Genomic DNA, 22115 nt, shown 5'->3' on the forward strand with positions numbered 1-22115 from the left:
TAGCATGATAATTTCTAGGTCCATCCATGTTGCTAAAAATGCCTGTATTTTGTTCCTTTTAATGGCTGAGTAATATTCCATTGTGTATGTGTACCACATCTTCTTGATCCAATCCTCTGTCGATGGACATTTAGGTTGTTTCCACATCTTGACTATTGAAAATAGTACTGCAATGAACATTGGAGTACATGTCTTTCGAGTCATGGTTTTCTCTGAATAGATGCCCAGGAGTGGGATTGCTGGATCAAATGGTAGTTCTATTTTGAGTTTTCTAAGGAATCTCCATACTGTTTTCCACAGTGGTTGCACCAGTTTACAATCCCACCAACAGTGTACTAAGGTTCCTTTTTCTCCACACCCTCTCCAGCACTTATTGTTTGTAGACTTTTTGATGATGGCCATTCTGGCTGGTGTCAGGTGGTATCTCATAGTGGTTTTGATTTGCATTTCTCTAATATAAAACATTTTATTAAAAAAATTTAGATTTACAGAAGAGATGCAGGACAGTACAAAGATTTCCCAAGTATCCTTTCCCAGTTTCCCCTAATGTTCTGCTATTGTTCTTTTTCTGCTCTAAGATCCAGTCCGAGATAGCACATTGGACTAAATTAAATTTTCACGTTTCCTTAGTCTCCTCTGATCTGTAATCATTTCTCAGCCTTTCATGATCTTGACAGTTTTTTAAATAAGTTTTCAGGAAGAAAACTGCAGAGGTGAAGTCTTCTCATTACATTATATCATGGGGTACATGATATCAACATGAATTATCACTAGTGGTTTTTTTTTTGTTTGTTTGTTTGTTTGTTTTTTTGTCTTTTTGCTATTTCTTGGGCCGCCCCTGCAGCATGTGGAGATTCCCAGGCTAGGGGTCAAATCGGAGCTGTAGCTGCCGGCCCACGCCAGAGCCACAGCAACACGGGATCCGAGCCGCGTCTGCGACCTACACCACAGCTCACGGCAACGCCGGATCGTTAACCCATTGAGCAAGGGCAGGGACCGAACCCGCAACCTCATGGTTCCTAGTCGGATTCATTAACCACTGCACCACGACGGGAACTCCTCATTAGTGGTTTTAAACTTGAGCACTTGGTTAAGCTAGTGCCTATCAGGTTTCTCCACTGTAAAGTCACCATTTTTCTCTTTCTGTATGCTAGTCATTAAAAATGACCACTATGTTCAGCCAACATTCAAAGAAAGAGAAATTAATCTTCACCTCCTGGAGGGAGGTATGTTGAATAATTTGTGGGCATACATTAAAAGCCACCACAGTAACTAATAAATACTTGGGGGATGTGAGTTCCCATTGTGGCTCAGTGGTAATTAACCTGACTAGTATACATGAGAACACATGTTCGATCCCTTGTCTCAATCAGTATGTTAAAGGATCCAGCGTTGCCATGAGCTGTGATGTAGGTCACAGATGTGGCATGGATCCCGAGTTGCTGTGGCTGTGGAGTATGCCTGTAGCTACAGCTCCAATTGGATCTCTAGCCTGGGGACTTCCACATGCCACAGGTGCAGCCCTAAAAAGACCAAAAAAAAAAAAAAAGTTGGGGGGATATATTTTGATATATCCTGTTTCTCTTAAAAGTTTCACCCACTAGTTTTTGCATTTATCTGTGAATCTTGCCTGTAGCAATATTACTGTGGAGTTTAATGGTGATTTACTATTTCCCTAATTCCTTCCATACTTTTTTTTTTTGCTTTTGGCCACACCCCCAGTATATGGAGGTTCCCAGGCTAGGGGTCCAGTTGAAGCTATAGCTGCCAGCCTACACCACAGTTATAGCAACTCGGGATTCGAGCCACGTCTGTGGCCTACACCTCAGCTCACAGAAACACCAGATCCTTTAACCCACTGAGCAAGGCAAGGGATCGAACCCCAAACCTCGTGTTTCCTAGTCAGATTCATTTCCTCTGCGCCACAACGCGAACTTCCTTCCACACTTATTAATAGCACTTTTCTGCTAGAAATATGTTATAAATAACTTCTTATTTATTCATTCATTATATGTGTGGACTCTTGGATATTTGTTTTATTTTTGTTTTACATAAATACTCTCATAATTTATTTTGTTACTCCAGTTTTTTTAACTTTAGCCATTGGGAGCTTTTTTGGGTTGGCTCCTGTGTCCTTTGGGCTTGCCTCTATCCTAATTAATTAAGTAATTAATTTTAATACTTCCTTCCTTCTTAGAACTACAAGATGAACCAGGCCCCTCTTGTGTTTTCCCTGCCCAGTCATTTCTTCAAAGAGTCTTGGTTCCTTTTGTTAGAGAACTATATTTAGAAACCAAGATCCGGGTGCTAGTGTGTCCATGCTGCTAGAATGTCTTTGCTTCTGGACCGTCTCAGTAAACAAGTGCTAGGAAATATATGAATGTATACTAACCAATGTATATAGACATATCTATATTTTTTGTATCTATCATATATATTAAAAATGAACTCATACTGATATCTTTGGTTCTAATTCTGCACCTCAGGGCAACTTCTTTCTCTGATCGTGAGAAACCTGACACTTATTATCTACAATATATTTACTTATATGTTGAGCTCTATTATAAATATAATTTCAGGATGATTAATTCAATTTTTTTTCCTATAAGAGTATAGCTTTTCCAGAAATAGCATATTTTGATGCTTCCTGGCCTTTTTTGAGGGACATTTACATATATATCTGATTCACATTCTCCTTTGATCCAAAAACTCCATAAAAGGCGTTCCTATCGTAGCTCAGAACCCAACTGGTATCCACGAGGACATGGGTTTGATCCCTGGCCTTACTCAGTGGGTCAGGGATCCGGCATTGCCATGAGCTGTAGTGTAGGTCACAAATCCTGCTCAGATCCTGTGTTGCTCTGGCTGTGGCTGTGGCGTAGGCCAGAAGTTGTAGCTCTGATTCAACCCCTAGCCTGGGAACTTCCATATGACAGGGGTGTGGCCCTAAAAATTGAAAAGCAAAAAGCAAACCAAACAAACAAACAAATATATATATATGTATCTGATCCATAGCTAGGCACAGAGTTTACCCCTGATGTCTGTTGGTATTGCAGTGATAGTTACTCTGCTTTTTGTTTCTTACAGATTAAATTAAAACTATAATGTATAGTTATAGCAACAGAATGGGGCAGCTACATAGGCAGTTCTCTAACACATGGTAAATGTGACAGGTGGAATTATCGTTAAAAGACAGAACAAAATAATTTTTTTTCAATCTCACTTAATTCTGTACTGTTTCAATCTGTGTTTATTATTTCATTATGTCTATATTGACTAGTTGGGTCTAATGCATGGTTCTCAGGCTTTTTAATCTCACAGTCCAGAAAAAAAAAATTGAAAGAAATAAAATGAGGAGTTCCCGTCATGGCTCAGTGGTTAACGAATCCAACTAGGAACCATAAGGTTGCAGGTTCGATCCTTAGCCTTGCTCAGTGGGTTAAGGATCTAGCGTTGCTGTGAGCTGTGGTGTAGTTTGCAGACGCGGCTCGGATCTGGCATTGGTGTGGCGTAGGCTGGCAGCTACAGTTCCAATTAGATCCCTAGCCTGGGAACCTCCATGTGCCATGGATGTGGCCCTAGAAAAGACAAAAAAAAAAAAAAAAAAAAAAAAAAGGATAAATAAATACAATTAAAAAAAATCTACTCTAGGAGTTCCCATCGTGGCGCAGTGGTTAACGAATAATAAATAAATAAATTTTAAAAAATAATTTAAAAATCTACTCTTACCACAATTTCATATAAGAAAAAGTATTTTAACCATTCAAGAGTAATATAGAATGTAAGAATAAAGTATTTTCCTTTAAAGTGAATACAATTTTATTAGTTTTAAAATTCCTATTTTTCTCATTTTTTCCATGGATGAATGAACACACCACTGTAGGTCAGTGTTTGGGAACCACTGGCCTAGTGTCTCTTTTTGTAAACAGATTGAAAGGAACTGTTACAGCCTTTCCTTTTCTTAATATTTAGAATAAGCTCCTGAGCGTGTGAGACATTTAATAGAGCCATGACCTGTTGAATTAAATTCTCAGTTTTTGGGTTTATTGTAGTGACTGACCATGAACTGCGCTGTGATGTAAAGGTTGATATAATTGACAGCATTGAAATTATATCTCGAACCCGGGAACTCTATGTAGATGATTCACCACTGGAACTGATGGTGAGGGCCTTGGATGCCAAAGGTAAAGAACGTCAGAGGATTCAACAAAATTAGCTAGAATAAAAATTAGTCCTTTGTGTTTAGCACTGGGAAACAGCGTCTTTAGAGATTAAAGTTGATTGGAAATATTATTATTTTCTCATATGAAGTTCATGCATAAGAGGAATTAACTCTGAGTGTGGTTTGATATATTAACTATATCCTTTTATTAAAATTTCCTACTATGTTTAATTGTTGCTTATCTCAGAAGTTTCCTTTAGCATCCAAATTCTGGGAGTTGCTGCTGTGGCTTGACTCAGTTGATGGTGTCTCTGCACCAACAGGACGAATGTTCGATCCCTAACCCGGCACGGTGTGTTAAAGGATCTGGCATTACTGCAGCTACAGCATAGGTCACAACTACAACTCAGATCTGATTCCTGGCCTGGGAACTCCATATACCACAGGACAGACAAAAAAAGAAAAAAAGAAAGAAAATTCAAATTCTGCCATCAAGATCCTGCTAATGATCCCTAGATCAGCAATTAAGAACATTTTTGGGGCACTCCCTGGTGGCTCAGCAGGTTAAGGATCTGGTGTTGTCACTGCTGAAGTGAGGGTTCGATCCCTGGCCTGGGAACTTACACATGCCATAGGTCACAGCTATGACCCCACGTTTTTTGGAAATTATTACTAGCTCTGTTTTGGTTAGTCTACTTTTTTTTTTTTTCTTTTTAGGGCCCCATCTAAACCATATGGAAGTTTCCAGGCTAGGGGTCGAATCAGAGCTGCAGCTGCTGGCCATAGCCACAGCCACAGCCAGGCCAGATCTGAGCCACATCTGTGACCTATGCTACAGCTTGCAGCAATGCTGATACTTAACCCACTGAGCAAGGCCAGGGATTGAACTCACATCCACATGGATACTAATCAGGTTCTTAACTCGCTGAGCTACAAAAAGAACTTCAGTCTACTTTTTTCTTTTTTCTTTTTTGCATACCCCGTGACATATTGGGCTGGGGATTAAACTTGTGTCCTGGATCTGCAGAGACATCACCTATCCCATTGTGCGACAGTGGGAACTCCTCGATCTGCTTTCCATATGCCAGGAGAATTAAATGTAAACCTATGAAAAGATTTTATAATGTTAAAACCTTTATCTTTCTTGAGACTGATTTTATTTTGCTATACATCATACTAATGTTGTAATATGTAAAAAACATTTACATGCATTGCTTTTTGTAGTTGTTTAGTGAAGACTGAGCTTTTTAATCTGAAAAATGAATGTATTAGAAGTATTCAAATCTAGTTTTTATAAATTTTTTTTTTTGTCTTTTTGCTATTTCTTTGGGCCGCTTCTGCGGCATATGGAGGTTCCCAGGCTAGGGGTCCAATCAGAGCTGTAGCTGCCGGCCTACACCAGAGCCACAGCAACGCGGGATCTGAGCCCTGTCTGCCACCTACACCACAGCTCATGGCAATACCGGGTCCTTAACACACTAAGCAAGGCCAGGGATCGAACCCGCAACCTCCTGGTTCCTAGTTGGATTCATTAACCTCTGAGCCATGACGGGAACTCCTAGTTTTTATAAAAATTTTTGCTGAAGGGACCAGGATTTAGGGATACCTCTCAACCTGAAGGCAGACTATAAGGTGGCCTTCATGTAGAAAGGAACAGAAAGAGTGCCACAATGTTATCAACTAGAAGTTAATCAGCTTAAGTTCTTTTCACTTTCAGAAAGCTTATACAGCAACAGTACTCATATGGATTAAGTATGTGTTTCAATTCATTAATGATAGTGTCCATATTTGATTACAAAAAGGAAGAAGCCTAAAAATAATTTTCTAGTTAGGTCTCCCTTTCTTTTAAAGGTAGCTGAATATTTTTGAATATGTGATTCTGTCTTGTCTGCTTTGGCTTGCTCTACAGGAAATACTTTTAGTAGTTTGGCAGGGATGATGTTTGAGTGGAGCATTGCCCAGGATAACGAATCAGCAAGAGAAGAACTCTCTAGCAAAATTAGGTAACCTTGAAACCAAATGTAACCATGTTTGAAGGAAACATCTGCCTTTAGGTAGCACACTGAACTCAATCATTGTATGGGCTTTCATAATCTTTCTGTCTGGAACGTTTTGGAACAGATAAATATACCGGGGGAAATGTCTTTATAGAATGACATATGGTATGGATGGAGATACCTTTATGAACGTTTAATTTGAGCCACTGCGGAGGAGTTCATGAGCTCAGTAGCGTACAGCTCTGAGTCAGGTGTATCTTCCAGCAATTTTGTTGTTCAAGCTACTTGCACATGCTGAAATACAGGGAGTAGATAATTGTATAACATTTTTTCTTCAGTACCAAGAAATAGCTCTCAGACAATCCAAGTTTTTGTCCCAGCAGTTTTAGCCAGAAACATATTAAGTACTTTCTTCCTCTCTAGTCTTTGTAGAAAACAAATTTTAAAACTTTTTAGACTATATAGACATTGAAGAGATTATGTTTAATGTCTCCTAGTCCTTTTAGAAGACGACTAATTATTTGATTCTACTAGATACAAACCTTGTTTTATCTCTAGGATTTTGAAATACTCCGAAGCAGAATATTCTCCCCCAGCATATATAGTTGAGATGGAAAAGGAAGGGAAACAAGGAGATATGATTTTGGTGTCTGGGATTAGAACTGGTGCTGCTGTTGTAAAAGTTCGAATTTATGAACCATTCTACAAGGTAAAAAGTTTGTGCTATAAACTTTCATTCAATGGTCTTGCCTATGGAATATGTAGGTTTTGGGTTTTTTGTTTTTGTTTTTGTTTTGCTCTTTTTAGGGCATCTCAAGGCATATGGAAGTTCCCGAGGCTAGGGGTCAAATCAGAGCTGTAGCTGCCGGCTTACACCACAGCCACAGCAACACCAGATCTGAGGCAAATCTATGATCTACACCACAGCTCATGGCAATGCCAGATCCTTAACCCACTGAGCAAGGCCAGGGATCAAACCCACATCCTCATGGATACTAGTCTGGTTTGTTACTGCTGAGCCACAACGGGAACTCCTTTATAAAATATTTTAAAAGAAACTATAAGAGGAGTAAACTTTGGTTTTTCCTTTGTGGTACAGTGGGGTAAGGATCCAGTATCTGCAGTGGCTCAGGCCAATGTAGTGACACAGGTTTTATCCTTGGCCTGGGAACTGTGGGTGTGTTCCCCCCCCCCCCAGAAAAGGTAAACTTTTAACAACAAAGATGACTTTAAGGATTTTGCCTATGGTAACTTTGTGGGTTTTTTCCTTCTTTTAGAAAGTGGCAGCAGCATTGATACGTCTGCTTGTTTTGGAAAATATATTTCTTATACCATCCCACGATATTTATCTTTTAGTAGGAGCATATATTAAATACCGAGTTGCAAAAATGGTTCAAGGAAGAATGACAGGTAAGATGACTTAGCTTTTCCTAAGACTAATATTAGGAAAATCTTTTTTATTGACAAAAGAAGCAACTCCACATTATGTATGAAAAATATTTCTGGCTTTAGATTTTGTTATAAAGTACAGTTAGTTGACTCTTGAACAACAAGGATTTGAGCTGTGCAGGTCCACTTATACACAGATATTTTCCCAATAAATACTACAGTACTGCCATATGCCTGTTTGGCTGAATGCATGAATGGAGGGTTGACTAACATGCAGATGTGCAGCTGCAGAATGATCAAGGGATGTTGGTGCCTCTAACCCCTGCCATGTTCAAAGGTCAACTGTATTTCTTAATTACTGTACTTGAGCTAATACTGGACAGAGATTGTCTCCGTATCTTGAACAGACTAACGCTGTAGTTCGGCTATTTAGCTTCAGTGCCCATAGGCATCTGAATTAGCTGCTAAAACAACAATAAAAATTTACTAGCTTTTATAGGGCAAGTGATGAAATTACCAGAAGGGACTCGAATGATCTTTGTAAAAGGTGTTTATTGAGAAACACAGTTAACTGAAAACTTAATACTTGTTAACCCCAAAAGTTCCACTGAGTTTATAAAGTGTGCATTTGCTCCATTACCATTAGTCCTTTACTTACTTAGTGGGAATCCCTCCTATTCTCAGTTCTCTCGTTTTTAAAAATACAAGTAATACCAACAGTAAACTCATATGTTATTCCTCCCAAGATGGCTACAGGTATAAATTCGTTATAGTAGGAAAGAAATTAAAAGCAGGTCATATTCTTACTTAAACCTGTTTCTTCGTATCATCCAAAAATACATCATTGTCCATTGGAATGGATACTCTTCATTACATTTATGTATCTTTCACATCTTACAGAGGTGGAATTTCCCCTGGAACATTATACGCTGGAATTGCAAGACCATAGTGTTGCATATAATGTGTCTCGTTCTGGGAGAGTGGCTTTACTGGATGAGAGAACAGCCATGGTGACTGCTGTCCAGCTGGGCCACACTAACCTTGTTTTTGTCCATAAAAGTATCCTTTTGTTCAAGTCTTCATTGCCAATCTATATTTCCTTGAGTACGCTAGATATGTTCCTTGGTAAAATACTTTGTTAGGCATGATTATAATACTACTACACTTATTTTCTATAGGTTGTATTTTTAACAAAGCACTAAAAATTATTGTTGTCATAATTTCTAACAAAAGGTAGGTAAAGAAGAATGGTTGGGAGTTCCTGTTGTGGCTCAATGGTAACCAAACCAACTACTATCCATGAGGACGTGGGTTCAATCCCTGGCCTCACTGGTGGGTTAAGGATCCTTGGATCCAGTGTTGCCATGAGCTGTGGTGTGAATTGCAAACGCAGCTTGGATCCCAAATTGCTGTGGCTGTGGCATATGCCAGCAGCTGAAGCTCCTATTGTACCCCTAGCCTGGGAACTTCCATATGCTGCCTGTGGGGCCCTAAAAAGACAGAAAAAAGAAGAGTGGTTGGAACTTGGGATCTGTAGACTTCAGAGTTTATGTGTAACCACATTCAAATTATAATTATGACATTGGGGAAGGCAGTTTTGAGGAACTTCTATAAATTTTATTTAATTTTTTCCTTCCTTTTCACATGAATAATTGAGAAAAGATTATATTGTCTGCAGTGGATACTTAATATTTATTAAATTGAAGAAAATAATTTTTTAAAGTTTACTAAACCTGGAGTTCCCGTCGTGGCACAGTGGTTAATGAATCTGACTAGGAACCATGAGGTTGTGGGTTCGATCCCTGGCCTTGGTCAGTGGGTTAAGGATCCGGCATTTCTGTGAGCTGTGGTGTAGGTTGCAGACGCGGCTCGGATCCCGCGTTGCTGTGGCTCTGGCGTAGGCCGGTGGCTACAGCTCCGATTCGACCCCTAGCCTGGGAACCTCCATATGCCGTGGGAATGGCCCAAGAAATGGCAAAAAAAAAAGATAAAATTTACTAAACCTGCTTTGTAAGGATTGAAAGATCTACGTAGAGCTCTACTATAGTCAATGAAAATGAAATATGACTAGGATCTAAAATCTCAGAAAATTGAAAATTTCGTAAAATTCTTAGTGTTTGACTTGGAATATTTCCTATTTTTGAATATATGAATCCCAAACAAAGCAATTCATTGAGAAAATATCTATTATATTCTTTTCTTTTTTTTCTTTTTGCTTTATACAGCCACACCTGTGGCATATGGAAATTCCTGGGCCGGGGTTGAATCAGAGCTGCAGCTGAAGCTTATGCCACAGCCATAGAAACACCAGATCCGACCTCATCTGCAACCTACACTGCAGCTTGCAGCAACACTGGATCCTTAACCCACTGAGTGAGGCCAGGGATCAAACCCGCATCCTCACAGAGACAACATCAGGTCCTTAACCCACTGAGCCACAGGAGGAACTCCTTATATTTCTACTATGTTCAACATTGTTCTGAGTGCTGAGGATACAAACTATTTTATTCAGGGTTAGAGAAGTCCTCTCTGATAAGGCCACATTGGAGCAATGAGCCATACAGATATCTGGGTGAAAGAGCCCCAAGAAGAAGAAATAGCAATTGCAAATGTTCTGAAGCAGGAACATGTTTGGCATATTTACAGAAGAGCAAGAAGACACTGAGGCTGCTTGCAGATAACCAGGGGAAAGTAGCAGAAGAGGTAATAGAATAGGAGAGGGAGTAATTATGTAGGGCTTGGTAGGCTTCCTCTGAATAAGAACCTATCAGGTTCAATATTTCTTGTAGAATAGTGTTTGTTAATTAGCTGTTTATATTATTAGCCTAAAACATATTCAAAGTTGATTCAAAGTTGTGTGTTCTGAAGTCATTTTAAGGTACCTAGGACATTTGTCAACAAATACAATAATACCTGCAAATTAAATTAAGTCATTTGAGGTTTATTGAAAAAGACAAAAAAAAAAAAAAAGAATAAGGAGTTCCCTGTCATGGCTCAGCAGTTAACGAACCCAACTAGCACCCCTGAGGACGCGGGTTCGATCCCTGGCCTTGCTCAGTGGGTTAGGGACCCGGCGTTGCCATGAGCTGCGGTATAGGTCTCAGACGTGGCTCAGATCCCAAGTTCCTGTGGCAGTGGCTACAGCTCTGATTGGACCCCCAAGCCTAGGAACCTCCATATGTCGTGGGTTTGGCCCTAAAGTGACAAAAAGACAAAAAAAAATGTTTATTGATATCCAGCTATGTGTCAGGCCCTTCCCTTGAATTCCTGAGGCAGACTTACCATGTTTATTTGTTTTTTTCCTATTCTTAGTTCATATTGTTATTTATTCCAATGTAGTAAATATTAAAATACATTTATCTATATATCTTTCATGAGGACATAGGTGGTGACTATTCATAATTTGTTTCAGGAGTTCCCTGGTGGCTCGGTGGGTTAAAGATCTCATGTTGTCACAGCAGTGGCTAGAGTCGCTGCTGTGTCTCGGGTTCACTTCTCAGCCTGGGAACTTCTGCATACTGTGGTTGTGTCCAGAAAAAAAAAAAAAGACATAATTTGTCCCAGCACCTGGCTTAGGATGGCTGGTGGTCCTGATCATAGAGATGGGTAATATAAAAGAATGAGCAGGTTTAAGCAAAATGAAAACTATAAAAAGACAAAAAAAAAAAAAAGAATGAGAAAAACACGGTAGAAGTTTGGGTAAAACATGAGAGCTTTTTTAAGATAAGAGAAACTTGAATATGTCTATAAGCTAAACAGAGAGATGGCAGAGATATGGGAAAGAGGGCCAGTTGATGGAAGCCAGATTTCTTAGGGGCAAGAGAAAATGAGATTCTAAACAGAAGGAAGAATTAGATGAAAGGAAGATATCTTTTTTGGGGGGTGGGGGGCAATAGTTGCAGCATGTGGAAATTCCCTGGCCAGGGACTGAAATGGCGCCACAGCTGCTGCCTGAGCCACAGTAGTGACAACATCATATCTTTAACCCACTGAGCCACCAGGGAATTCCAAAAGGAAGATATCTTCTTCTGATAATTGAGGAATGAACTAGTTTAGAGATCTATCAAAATCTATTTACTCATCTGTAAACTGAAATGAATGATGTACTTCTTTTTTTTTTTTGTCTTTTTGCTATTTCTTTGGGCTGCTCCCGCGGCATATGGAGGTTCCCAGGCTAGGGGTCAAATCGGAGCTGTAGCCACCGACCTACGCCAGAGCCACAGCAACGCAGGATCCGAGCCGCGTCTGCAACCTACACCACAGCTCACGGCAACGCCGGATCGTTAACCCACTGAGCAAGGGCAGGGACCGAACCCGCAACCTCATGGTTCCTAGTCAGATTCGTTAACCACTGCGCCACGACGGGAACTCCGGAATGATGTACTTCTTAATTTCCTTCTGCCTCTTATACTTTATGAATATTATATTAGAGTACTTATCAGAACCAAACCTAGACTGGCACAGAGTTGCCTACAGTCTTTAAAAGATTTGCTTTAATGAATACATAAAAGTAACTTTAATTAGCATATCAATTGTATGTATATTAGCAGCTTGTTTGGCACACGGGGCAGCTTTAAAGTTTGATCCCATAGTGGCACAATGGAAAGGAGTCTGACCAGGAACTATGAAGTTGTGGGTTCGATCCCTGGCTTTGCTCAGTGGTTAAGGATCACAGCATTGCCATGAGCTGTGCTGTAGGTTGCAGACACGGCTCAGATCCCAAGTTGCTGTGGCTGTGGTGTAGGCCAGCAGCAACAGCTCCGATTCGACCCCTAGCCTGGGAACCACCATATGCCACAGATGCAGCCCTAAAAAGACAAATGACAATTCCAGATTAAGATGGTGGAATAGAAGGACTGGAGCTCAACTTCTCTCCTAAAAACAACAAAATTCACAACTAAAGGCTGAGCAATCTCCATCCAAATGGACCAGAAACCTTAAAAAATATACCCTACTCCAGAAGAAAAAGAGGAGGCCACATCAAGAGGTAGGAGGGGCGATTTCGTGATATAAACAACCCCATACCTCCCTGATAGGAAGCTCTACAGACTGAAAACTAACTGGTTCACAGGGACTCACCTACAGGAGTGAGAGTTTTGAGCCCCACATCAAACCCTCACGTGCGGGGATCTGGCACAGGGAGAAAGAGCCCTTGGAGCATCTGGCATTGAAGGCCAGTGGGACCTGTGCACAGGAGCTCCACAGGACTGGGGGAAATGGAGACCCCATTCTCAAAAGGCGCACATGGACTTTCACGTGCACTGGGTCCCAGGGCAAAGCAAAGACTCCATAGGAATCTGGGTAGGACCTGACTGCAGTTCTTGGAGGACATCCTGGGAAAACAGGGGTGGATGTGGCTTATTGTGAGGGAAGGACACTGAAGGCAAAGCTCTTGGGAATATTCAGCAGCTGCCTTTCTCTGGAGGTGGCCATTTTGGGAAAATCTGGCCCCACCCGTCAGTCAGTGCTGAGAAGCCCCAGGGCAAACAACAATCTAGGCGGGATCATAGCCCTGCTCCTCAGTAAACAGGCTACCTAAAGACCCCTCAGGCACACTACTGCCTCTAATCCCATCCAGAGACTAAGCCCCACCCACCAGAGGGATTAGAATCAGCTCCACCTACCAGTGGGCAGGCATCACCCCTTTTCATCAGGAACCCTACAGCAAGCCCCCATACAGACTTCAGCCACAAGGGAGGCAGACACCAGAAGTAAGAAAAGGCTACAACTCTATTATCTGTAAAAAGGTCACCACACCAAAAACCTATAAAAATGAAAAGACAGAGAACTATAACTCAGATCAGGGAGAAAGGAAAAACCCCAGAAAATCAGCTAAGTGATGAGGAGATTTTTAGCCTCCAGGAAAAAGACTTTTGATGCTGAAGATGATGCAAGACATTGGAAATAAACGGGAGGCAAAGACGGATAACTTAGAGGAAACACTGAGCAAAGAGATACAAGATATAAAACAAGAAGAGATGCAAAATACAATTACTAAAATAAAAAATTCACTAGAAGCAGACAACAGCAGAATACAGGAGGCAGAAGAACTAATAAGCGAGGTGGACAGATTAGTGGAAATTATGGATGCAGAGCAGAAAAGAGAAAAAAGATTGAAAACAAATGAAGAGAGTTTCAGAGAACTCTGGGACAACATTAAACGCACCAACATCCGTATTATAGGGGTGACAGAAGGAGAAGAGAGAGAGAAAGGGACAGAAAAAATATTCCAAGAGATAATAGCCGAAAACTTCTCTAACATGGGAATGGAACCACTCAAATCCAGGAAGCACAACGAGTATCATATAAAACAAACTCAAGGAAGAATATACCAAGACACATATTAATCAAACTGACCAAAATTAAAGACAGAGAAAATCTTGAAAGCAGCTAGGGAAAAGAAACAAGTAACATGCAAGGGAACCCCAATAAGTTTATTGGCAGATTTTTCAGCAGAAACTCTGCAGGCCAGAAGGGAGTGGCATTATATACTTAATGTGATGAAAGGAAAAAACCTCCAACCAAGATTACTTTACCCAGCAAGGCTCTCATTCAGATTTGAAGGAGAAATCAAAAGCTTTACAGATAAGCAAAAGCTAAGAGAATTCAGCAACGCTAAACCAGCTTTGCAACAAATACTAAAGGAACTTCTCTAGGCAGAAAAGAAAAGGTCACAATCAGAAACAAAAATACCGCAAATGACAAAGCTCACCAGTAAAGGTATATATACAGTAAAGATACGAAATCATCCATGCACAATTATACCACCAAAATCAGAAATCATGAGAAGAGGTGGGTACAAATGCAGGACACTGGAGATGAACTTGCAATTAAGAGAACAACTTATAACAATCTCATATTCATACAGACTCTTATATCAAAACTTCAGAATAACTGCAAACCAAAAATCTACAATTGATACACAAACAAGGAATCTCTGGAGAATAAATATATCTCATAGTAAGTAAGTGCATAATCCACCATGAAGGGGGTAATTTGGCATCATTCTTGGAATGCTGAAGTCTCCTTAGATCTGATTCTGATTTCCTCTCCATCAAAGAATTTATGATAATTATAATTAAATAATGCAGCTGTACAATTAAATAATACAGTTCTACAACTGTATTATTAACAACCATTTCTCTCCATGGTACAATATAAGGTCTATAATGTCTTATCACATCACCTAGAATGGTGTAATGCCTATATTGAAGAATCAATAAGATGTAACAAATTGTGAGGACATAAAAATAAATAAATAAAAATTTTAAAAATAATAAAAAAACAAAAAATTTGATCCTTGAAATAGATTAAATATTTTATTATCATGGTAGATACATAGTACCAAATTGTAACTTACTGCATGACTGAATTAATAGAACTTCTAAATTAATGTGCTTTGAAATAATGAGTTCAGTTCAGTCTTTTCAGAAATGTATTTCATGGAACAGAAATAATCTCTTCTTAGCTTTTGGATATGGTTTATTTTTGAGAGGGAAGTGTATTAGTAATTACATTATGCATAGGCCTATCACAAAATAAATGTGTATTTCTGCTAGAATTTAACTAAAAAGAATAATGGGTAGTATGATGTGTGATCTAGAAATATCTTGGGTGGCACAGAGAAAATATTTTGGTATTACAGAATTGCTGCAGATAATAGAAAATCAATTAGTGATTTTTTTCCCTTATAGTTGATTTACAATGTTCTGTCAATTTCTACTGTACAGCAAAGTGACCCCAGTCATATATATATGAATATATATATATTCTTTTTCTCATATTATCCTCCATCATGAATATATATATATTTTTTCTCATATTGTCCTCCATCATGTGCCATCACAAGTGACTAGATAGAATTCCTTGTGCTGTACAGCAGGATCTCATTGAAAATTAGTGATATTTAAAACTGCAGAGCAAGGCAAGTTGCTAGGCTAGATGGCAAGTCATGCCCCCTCCCTCCCTCTCAATCCACCTCTGTCCATTTCTTCAGCCAGAGCAATGCCACTTTGTCCTGCTTTCCATAATGGGCTCCTATGGAAGAATTGGGGGAGGGGGGAACTTCTGCAGATAAGTGAATATTAAAAACATGGAACATGATCTTCTCTTCTCTCATTTCATCTTCCTCATATTTGAATTTTTTTTTTTTTTTTGGTCTTTTTAGGGCCACACCTGTGGCATATGGAGGTTCCCAGGCTAGAGACAGAATCGGAGCTGTAGCCGCTAGCCTACACCACAGCCACAGCAACAACAGATCCTTAATCCACTAATGGAGGCCAGGGATCAAACCCACAACCTCATGGTTCCTAATCAGATTCATTTCCACTAAGCCATGACGGGAACTCCCTTTCTTCCTCATATTTGAAATTTAAGAATACCTGATTCCTGTGACTACTGAGCCCTCAGACTTTTCTCAGAATGTGCACATTTAAGTTTTGCTTTCCAAAGGATAATAAAAAGATAGAATTTTTAGCACTGGGAACTATATCTAGTCACTTATGGTAGAGGATGATAATGTGAGGAAAAAAATGTACACGGTAATTGTGACTGGGTCAACTTGCTGTACACTAGAAAATTGACAGAACACACAGTGGATTTTACAAAATCAGCTATAATGGAAAAATAAAAATAATTATTAAAAAATAAATAGGAGTTCCTGTCGTGGCTCAGTGGTTAACGAATCTGACTAGGAACCATGAGGATGTGGGTTCGATCCCTGGCCTCCCTCGTGGGTTAAGGATCTGACGTTGCCATGAGCTCTGGTATAGGTCACAGACTCAGCTTGGATCCCCGTTGCTGTGGCTCTGGCCTAGGCCAGCAGCAACAGCTCCAATTAGACCCCTAGCCTGGGAACCTTCATATGCCGCAGGAGCAGCCCTAGAAAAGGGAAAAAAACAAATAAATAAATAAATAAAAGTAAATAAATAAAAATAATTTTTGGTTTTGTTTGTGGATTTATTTTATTTATTTTTGGTAGCTCATATTTCTCTTTTCACCCCACTTGTAGCTCATATGATTTCCTTAAGCAAAAATACAGATGTCCATATGCGGTCTGTGTCTGGACTCCCAAATTGCACCATATACGTTGTAGAGCCTGGATTTTTAGGTATTTTTAGAAAGACAAATAGCTTAAAGTATTTCACCTAAACGAGTGCATTAAAGGCTCAGCAGAAACAAATCTGACTAGCATCTATGAGGACACATGTTCGGTCCCTGGCCTCACTCTGTGGGTTAAGGATCCAGGCATTGCCGTCAGCTGTGGTCACAGATGCGGCTCGGATCTGGCATTGCTGTGGCTGTGGTGTTGGCCAGTGGCTACAGCTCCGAATAGATCCCTAGCCTGGGAACCGCCATATGCCGCGAGTGCGGCCCTAAAAAAAAGGCCAAAAAAAAAAAAAAGAAGACTAGAGTGTTCCATTTTGAGACCTTAATTTCAAATTCAACCTTACTTTGACATACTTACTTTTCTCACATTTTTCTGCTTAAATGTTATCTACAAGAGTAAAACATCTTGAAACAGACCATGAAAAAAACCACAAAAATCCATGCTGTTTTCAGAAATGAGACTTTACGCAAAGAAAAAGAAACCTGAACAAATCCAACTAGTACCCATGAGGGTGTGGGTTCGATTCCTGACCACGCTCAGTGGGTCAGGGATCTGGTGTCGCCGATGAGCTGTGGTGTAGGTCACAGACCCAACTTGGATCCCCAGTCACTGTGGCTTTGGTGTAAGCTGGCGGATGTAGCTCCGATTTGACCCCTAGCCTGGGAACTTCCATATGCCATGGGTGTAGCCCTAAAAAGCCCCCCCCCCCCAAAAAAAAGGGAAGAAGAAACCTAATGTCCTTAAGCCATATATATCAAACAATGAATCTGACTGAAAGAAGCCAAAAATCTTTTTTTTTTTTTTTTCTTTTTAGGGCTGCACCCAGGGCACATGGAGGAGGTTTCCAGGCTAGGGGGTCAAGTCAGAGCTGTAGCCTCTGGCCTACCCCAAAGCCACAGCAACACAAGATCCAAGCTGAGTCTGTGACCTACATCATAGCTCACAGCAATGCCAGGATCCTTAACCCACTGAGCAAGGTCAGGGATCAAACCTTCGTCCTCATGGATGCTAGTCAGATTCATTAACTGCTGAGCCACGAAGGGAACTCTGAAAGCAGCTGAAATCTTGTACAACACATCAGGAATGAGCAAAACTGAGCCTTGGTGGGTGAGAGAGGGCCAGTATTTTTACAGATGTGAGTGAGAGTGTTTCTTTATACCTGAGACAAATTAAGCCAGGATCTTTGGAACCTCAAATTATTACATGATTTTATAGAGAGAACTAAAGGTTCTGTCTTGAAAACCATGTCCATCTATCAGCAAGTTTTGCTCTTTAGTCTTTTAAAGTTTGTGTTTTTTAATTAATTGTAGTAAAATGTTGGCCTCTTCTAATATTTTGTTTCTTGATTTGTGTGCAGGTTTCACAGTCCAACCTGGAGACCGATGGAGTCTAGAGGTGGGACAGGTGTATGTCATTACAGTAGAAGTATTTGATAAAAGCAGCGCAAAAGTCTATGTTTCAGATGTGAGTCTCTCTTTTGGATTTTTCTAGCTCCTTTAAGGATAACTCCTTGAGTGGGCAAGTCTTTCTGGCCAGGAAGACTTTTTTTCTTTTGCTTCTAGATTACCTTCGAAAGTGCAAGTTATTACTTTGTTATTATTATTAAGTAGTTCTATCCTGAGGATTGCTGAGCCAGAAGTAAACTATACAGTTTGGTTAAAACTATAGAAAAGATTTGAAGTTAGTGCCAGCGATCACTTTGCAGTGGGGTCCTCATTCTGTAACTTCGTTTGAGAGCTGGTTACTAGAGTTTTGTGGTGATGAGAGTAGTAGCGTGCCCATTAGATGTGAAGTGTTATAGTTACTCTCCAGTGTCCATTTTTCCCCTGGAGAGCTGTCAATTTATGGAAAGGCACAAATTGCATTAAATCTACATAAGCTTTGACTCATTCTATTTCTGATTACTTGCCATTAATGGATCTTTCAAAAGCTAGTACCTTTTTTTTTGGGCTGTGCCCATGGCATGTGGAAATTCCTGGGCCAGGGATCAAACCCATGCCACAGCAGTGACCTGGGCCACAGCAGTGACAACACCACAAAGAAACTCCAGTTGTGGGTTTTGGGGTTTTGTTTTGTTTTTGTTTTGCTGGTAGCATTTTTTAAACCTAGAATTTGATGAACAAAGATTGTGTTTTTATTTCTTCACCCCAGGATGCATAGCCACAGTTTTGTTTTTGTTTTTTTTTTTCATGGCCTATCCTGTGGCATCTGGAAGTTCCAAGTCAGGGATTGAATCTGACCTGAGGCTGCAACCTACACCACAGCTTTGGCAATACTGGATCCTTTAGCCCACTGCGCTGGGCTAGGGATCGAACCTGCAACTCCTCAGCGACCCGAGCTGCTGTATAGGATTCTTAACCTACTGTGCCACAGCGGGAACTCCTTTTTTCCCCCAGTATTTTGGGAATAAGACGGCTTTAGGGAAAAACCATCTCTTCAGGTTTGTGTTGCTTTGGGGCTGATTTTCAGAATCTCAGGATTATGTACCAGTTCCTGAGGGAGTACTTTGAAGAGCAGCTAACTACTGTGAATGGATCTTACCACATAGTAAAAGCCCTGAAAAATGGTGTCGTCGTGATAAATGCATCCCTGACATCCATCATTTACCAGGTAGGAATTAAAAGGATGGTCTTTGAATCCTGAGAGTATTGACAAAATTTGGCTACTTGTTGATTTACAAGCACATACATGGCATATCCCACCTTTATCTTTTACAAAATAAAGAAACTAATAATCAGTACACTTAATAGTTTATACCTCTGCAGATTTTCAGTTCCAATCTATGTTATTACATATATCTGCATTTGCAGTTATTATGTATATATGTCATTTGAGGTTACCTTAAAAATTATTTCATGTGCACGTTTCCTTGTGTCATCACATCCACATAAGAGTACTTTCTGTTCTAAAAATCTAAAGGGTTAATATGCCAATTGTTTAAACAAGCCAGCAACTTTGAACTTTTCCATTTTTCAGTTTTTTTTTTTTCTTTGTAAATGGCATAACTGAATATCTTTGATACAATTTTTATTCCTTTTGGTTAATTTTCATATGGTATAATACCAGAAATGGAATTACTGGGTAAAGAGATGAGGAATGAATCTGTTTCTAATGAATCTGTTTCTAAAATGTCTAAGTATTTGATTTTTAGCAGCCTGTCAAATTTGTTTCCCTCTCCCAAAGCTACTTTTTCTCTAGTAATCCTTTCACTCAGCTGTTTAAGACAAAATCCCAAGAGTCACCCTTAACTCTGCCTTCTCCCTTACTTCTACATTCAATATATTTTGAATGCCGTGTCAATCCTTCTAAGTGCCTCTCAAACCCATTTCTTACTAGGTGAAGAAGACATTGCTGTCTTTCACTTAGACTTTCCCAATAGCTTCTAAATAGATATTCCTACCTCCAGTATTGCCCGTAGCTAGAATGATACTCCAAAAACTACAAAAATATTAGTATTTACTGTTTAAACTCCTTTACTGGCATCCTATTGATTTCAAGATGAAGTTTAAACCTTTTTTTTGTATTTTCTAGGGCCGCACCCTCGTCATATGGAGGTTCCCAGGCTAGGGGTCTAATCAGAGCTGTAGCCGCCGGCCTACACCAGAGCCATAGCAATGCGGGATCTGAGCCGTGTCTGTGACCTTCACCACAGGTCACAGCAACGCCAGATCCTTAACCCACTGAGCGAGGTCAGGGATCAAACCCTCAACCTCATGGTTCCCAGGCGGATTCATTTCCACTGCACCACGACGGGAACTCCCTAAGTGTTTATTTTTAACTGGGAAATTTCAAATAAAATCCAAGATCACCGATTCTCTAGTTTTTATGAAAATCTGACTGCGATTAGCTGGAATAGCTAGTGGTTATACCATTTAGACAAAACTCTTCAGCCTTCTGTGTTTCTTGCCATTCCCTATTATTTTGTATTCAGCTTAATAAACCTGTTTATGATATCTACCGGGTACCTGTAGGCATTTGTCTGTGATTCTATATTATTGGCCCCTGACAACTTCTTCAACCTCAGGTCTTGTCACTCTTCCTCTCTCATGTTTCAGCCAAACTAAACTTTCAGTTTCTAAAAAATGCCTTGTTCCTTTTTGCCTCAAAGTTTTATTTTCATTTTTACTTTTTATTTTTTTAGGGACACACCCAAGGCATATGGAAGTTCCCGGGCTAGGGATTGAATCAGAGCTGTAGCTGCCAGCCTATGCCACAGCCACAGCAATAGCAGATCCAAGCTAAATCTGTGACCTACACCATACCTCACGGCAAGGAAGGATCCTTAACCCAATGAGCAAGGCCAGGGATCAAACCCACATCCTCATGGATACTAGTCAGGTTCTTAACCCACTGCACCACAACAGGAGTGTCTATTTTCATTTTTATAAACAAATATAATTCCTTTTGTCTTCAACACTTTCTCTCTACTCAATGTACAGGTCCAGCTTAAACATCACTTCCTCAGGCATGTTTTCCTCTTTCATATGTTCTCAGAGCTCCCTGAACTTCTCAGATCATAATATTCACCATACTTTATTATTATTATTTGCTTCTTACATCAGATTATAAACCTTTTTTTTTTTTTTTTTTGCATTTTTAGGGTCGCACCTGAGGCTTATGGAGATTCTCAGGCTACAGATCCAGTCAGAGCTGTAGCCACCGGCTTATGCCAGATCCACAGCAACATGGGATCCACATCTGCGACCTACACCATAGCTCATGGCAACACCGGATCGTTAACCCACTGAGCAAGATCAGGGATCGAACCCACGTCCTCATGGATGTTAGTTGGGTTTGTTAACCACTGAGCCACGAGGGGAATTCCAGATTATAAACTTTGAGGGCAAAGATTATGCCTACCTTGTTCACAACAGTTTTCCTAACATCTAATGAAGTGACTAAACGTATAGTTGATACAAATAAGTTAAATGAATGAACGGAGTTTGGATTAGTTATAGTCAGGTATAGATCTATATTCATTACTAAAATACACCCAGTTTTGGCGTTCCCTTTGGACACGGTGGGTTAAGGATCTAGGGTTGTCACTGCAGCAGCTCAGGTCGCTGCTGTGATGTGGGTTCGATCACTGGCCCAGGAACTTCCACATGCCAAGATTGTGGCAAAAAAAAGAAAGAAAAGAAATCTTTTTTTTTTTTTTTTTTTTTTTAAGGCTACAACAAGATACATGGAAGTTCCCAGGCTAGGAGTCAAATTGGAGCCATAGCTGCTGGCCTATGCCACAGCCACAGGAACGCCAGATCCAAGTCACATCTACGACCTACACCTCAGCTCACAGCAATGCTAGATCCTTAACCCACTGAGCAGCATCAGGGATCAAACCCAAGTCCTCATGGATACTAGTTGGGTTCGTTACCACTGAGCCAGAATAGGAACGCCCCAAAAATCTATTTATTTCAACAATATTTAATACATAGTGATTTTTAAATCCTTTGTTATG

At 40.0% G+C, this 22115-nt stretch overlaps 1 protein-coding gene across 2 annotated transcripts in view; it reads left to right on the top strand.

Moving 5' to 3' along the window:
- Positions 1–22115, top strand: part of NUP210L (nucleoporin 210 like) — a 129788-nt gene that overhangs the window by 8366 nt on the left and 99307 nt on the right. For both annotated transcript variants that reach the window (XM_047784527.1, XM_047784528.1), the window contains exons 3-10: positions 4053–4184; positions 6072–6165; positions 6718–6868; positions 7437–7569; positions 8449–8607; positions 16589–16657; positions 18015–18121; positions 19127–19267. In XM_047784527.1, coding sequence (XP_047640483.1) covers positions 4053–4184; positions 6072–6165; positions 6718–6868; positions 7437–7569; positions 8449–8607; positions 16589–16657; positions 18015–18121; positions 19127–19267 — 986 coding nt within the window. The remainder of the gene's footprint in view (positions 1–4052; positions 4185–6071; positions 6166–6717; positions 6869–7436; positions 7570–8448; positions 8608–16588; positions 16658–18014; positions 18122–19126; positions 19268–22115) is intronic.

Source organism: Phacochoerus africanus, chromosome 6 (genome assembly GCF_016906955.1).
Source record: "Phacochoerus africanus isolate WHEZ1 chromosome 6, ROS_Pafr_v1, whole genome shotgun sequence".
NCBI classification, from domain to species: domain Eukaryota; kingdom Metazoa; phylum Chordata; class Mammalia; order Artiodactyla; family Suidae; genus Phacochoerus; species Phacochoerus africanus.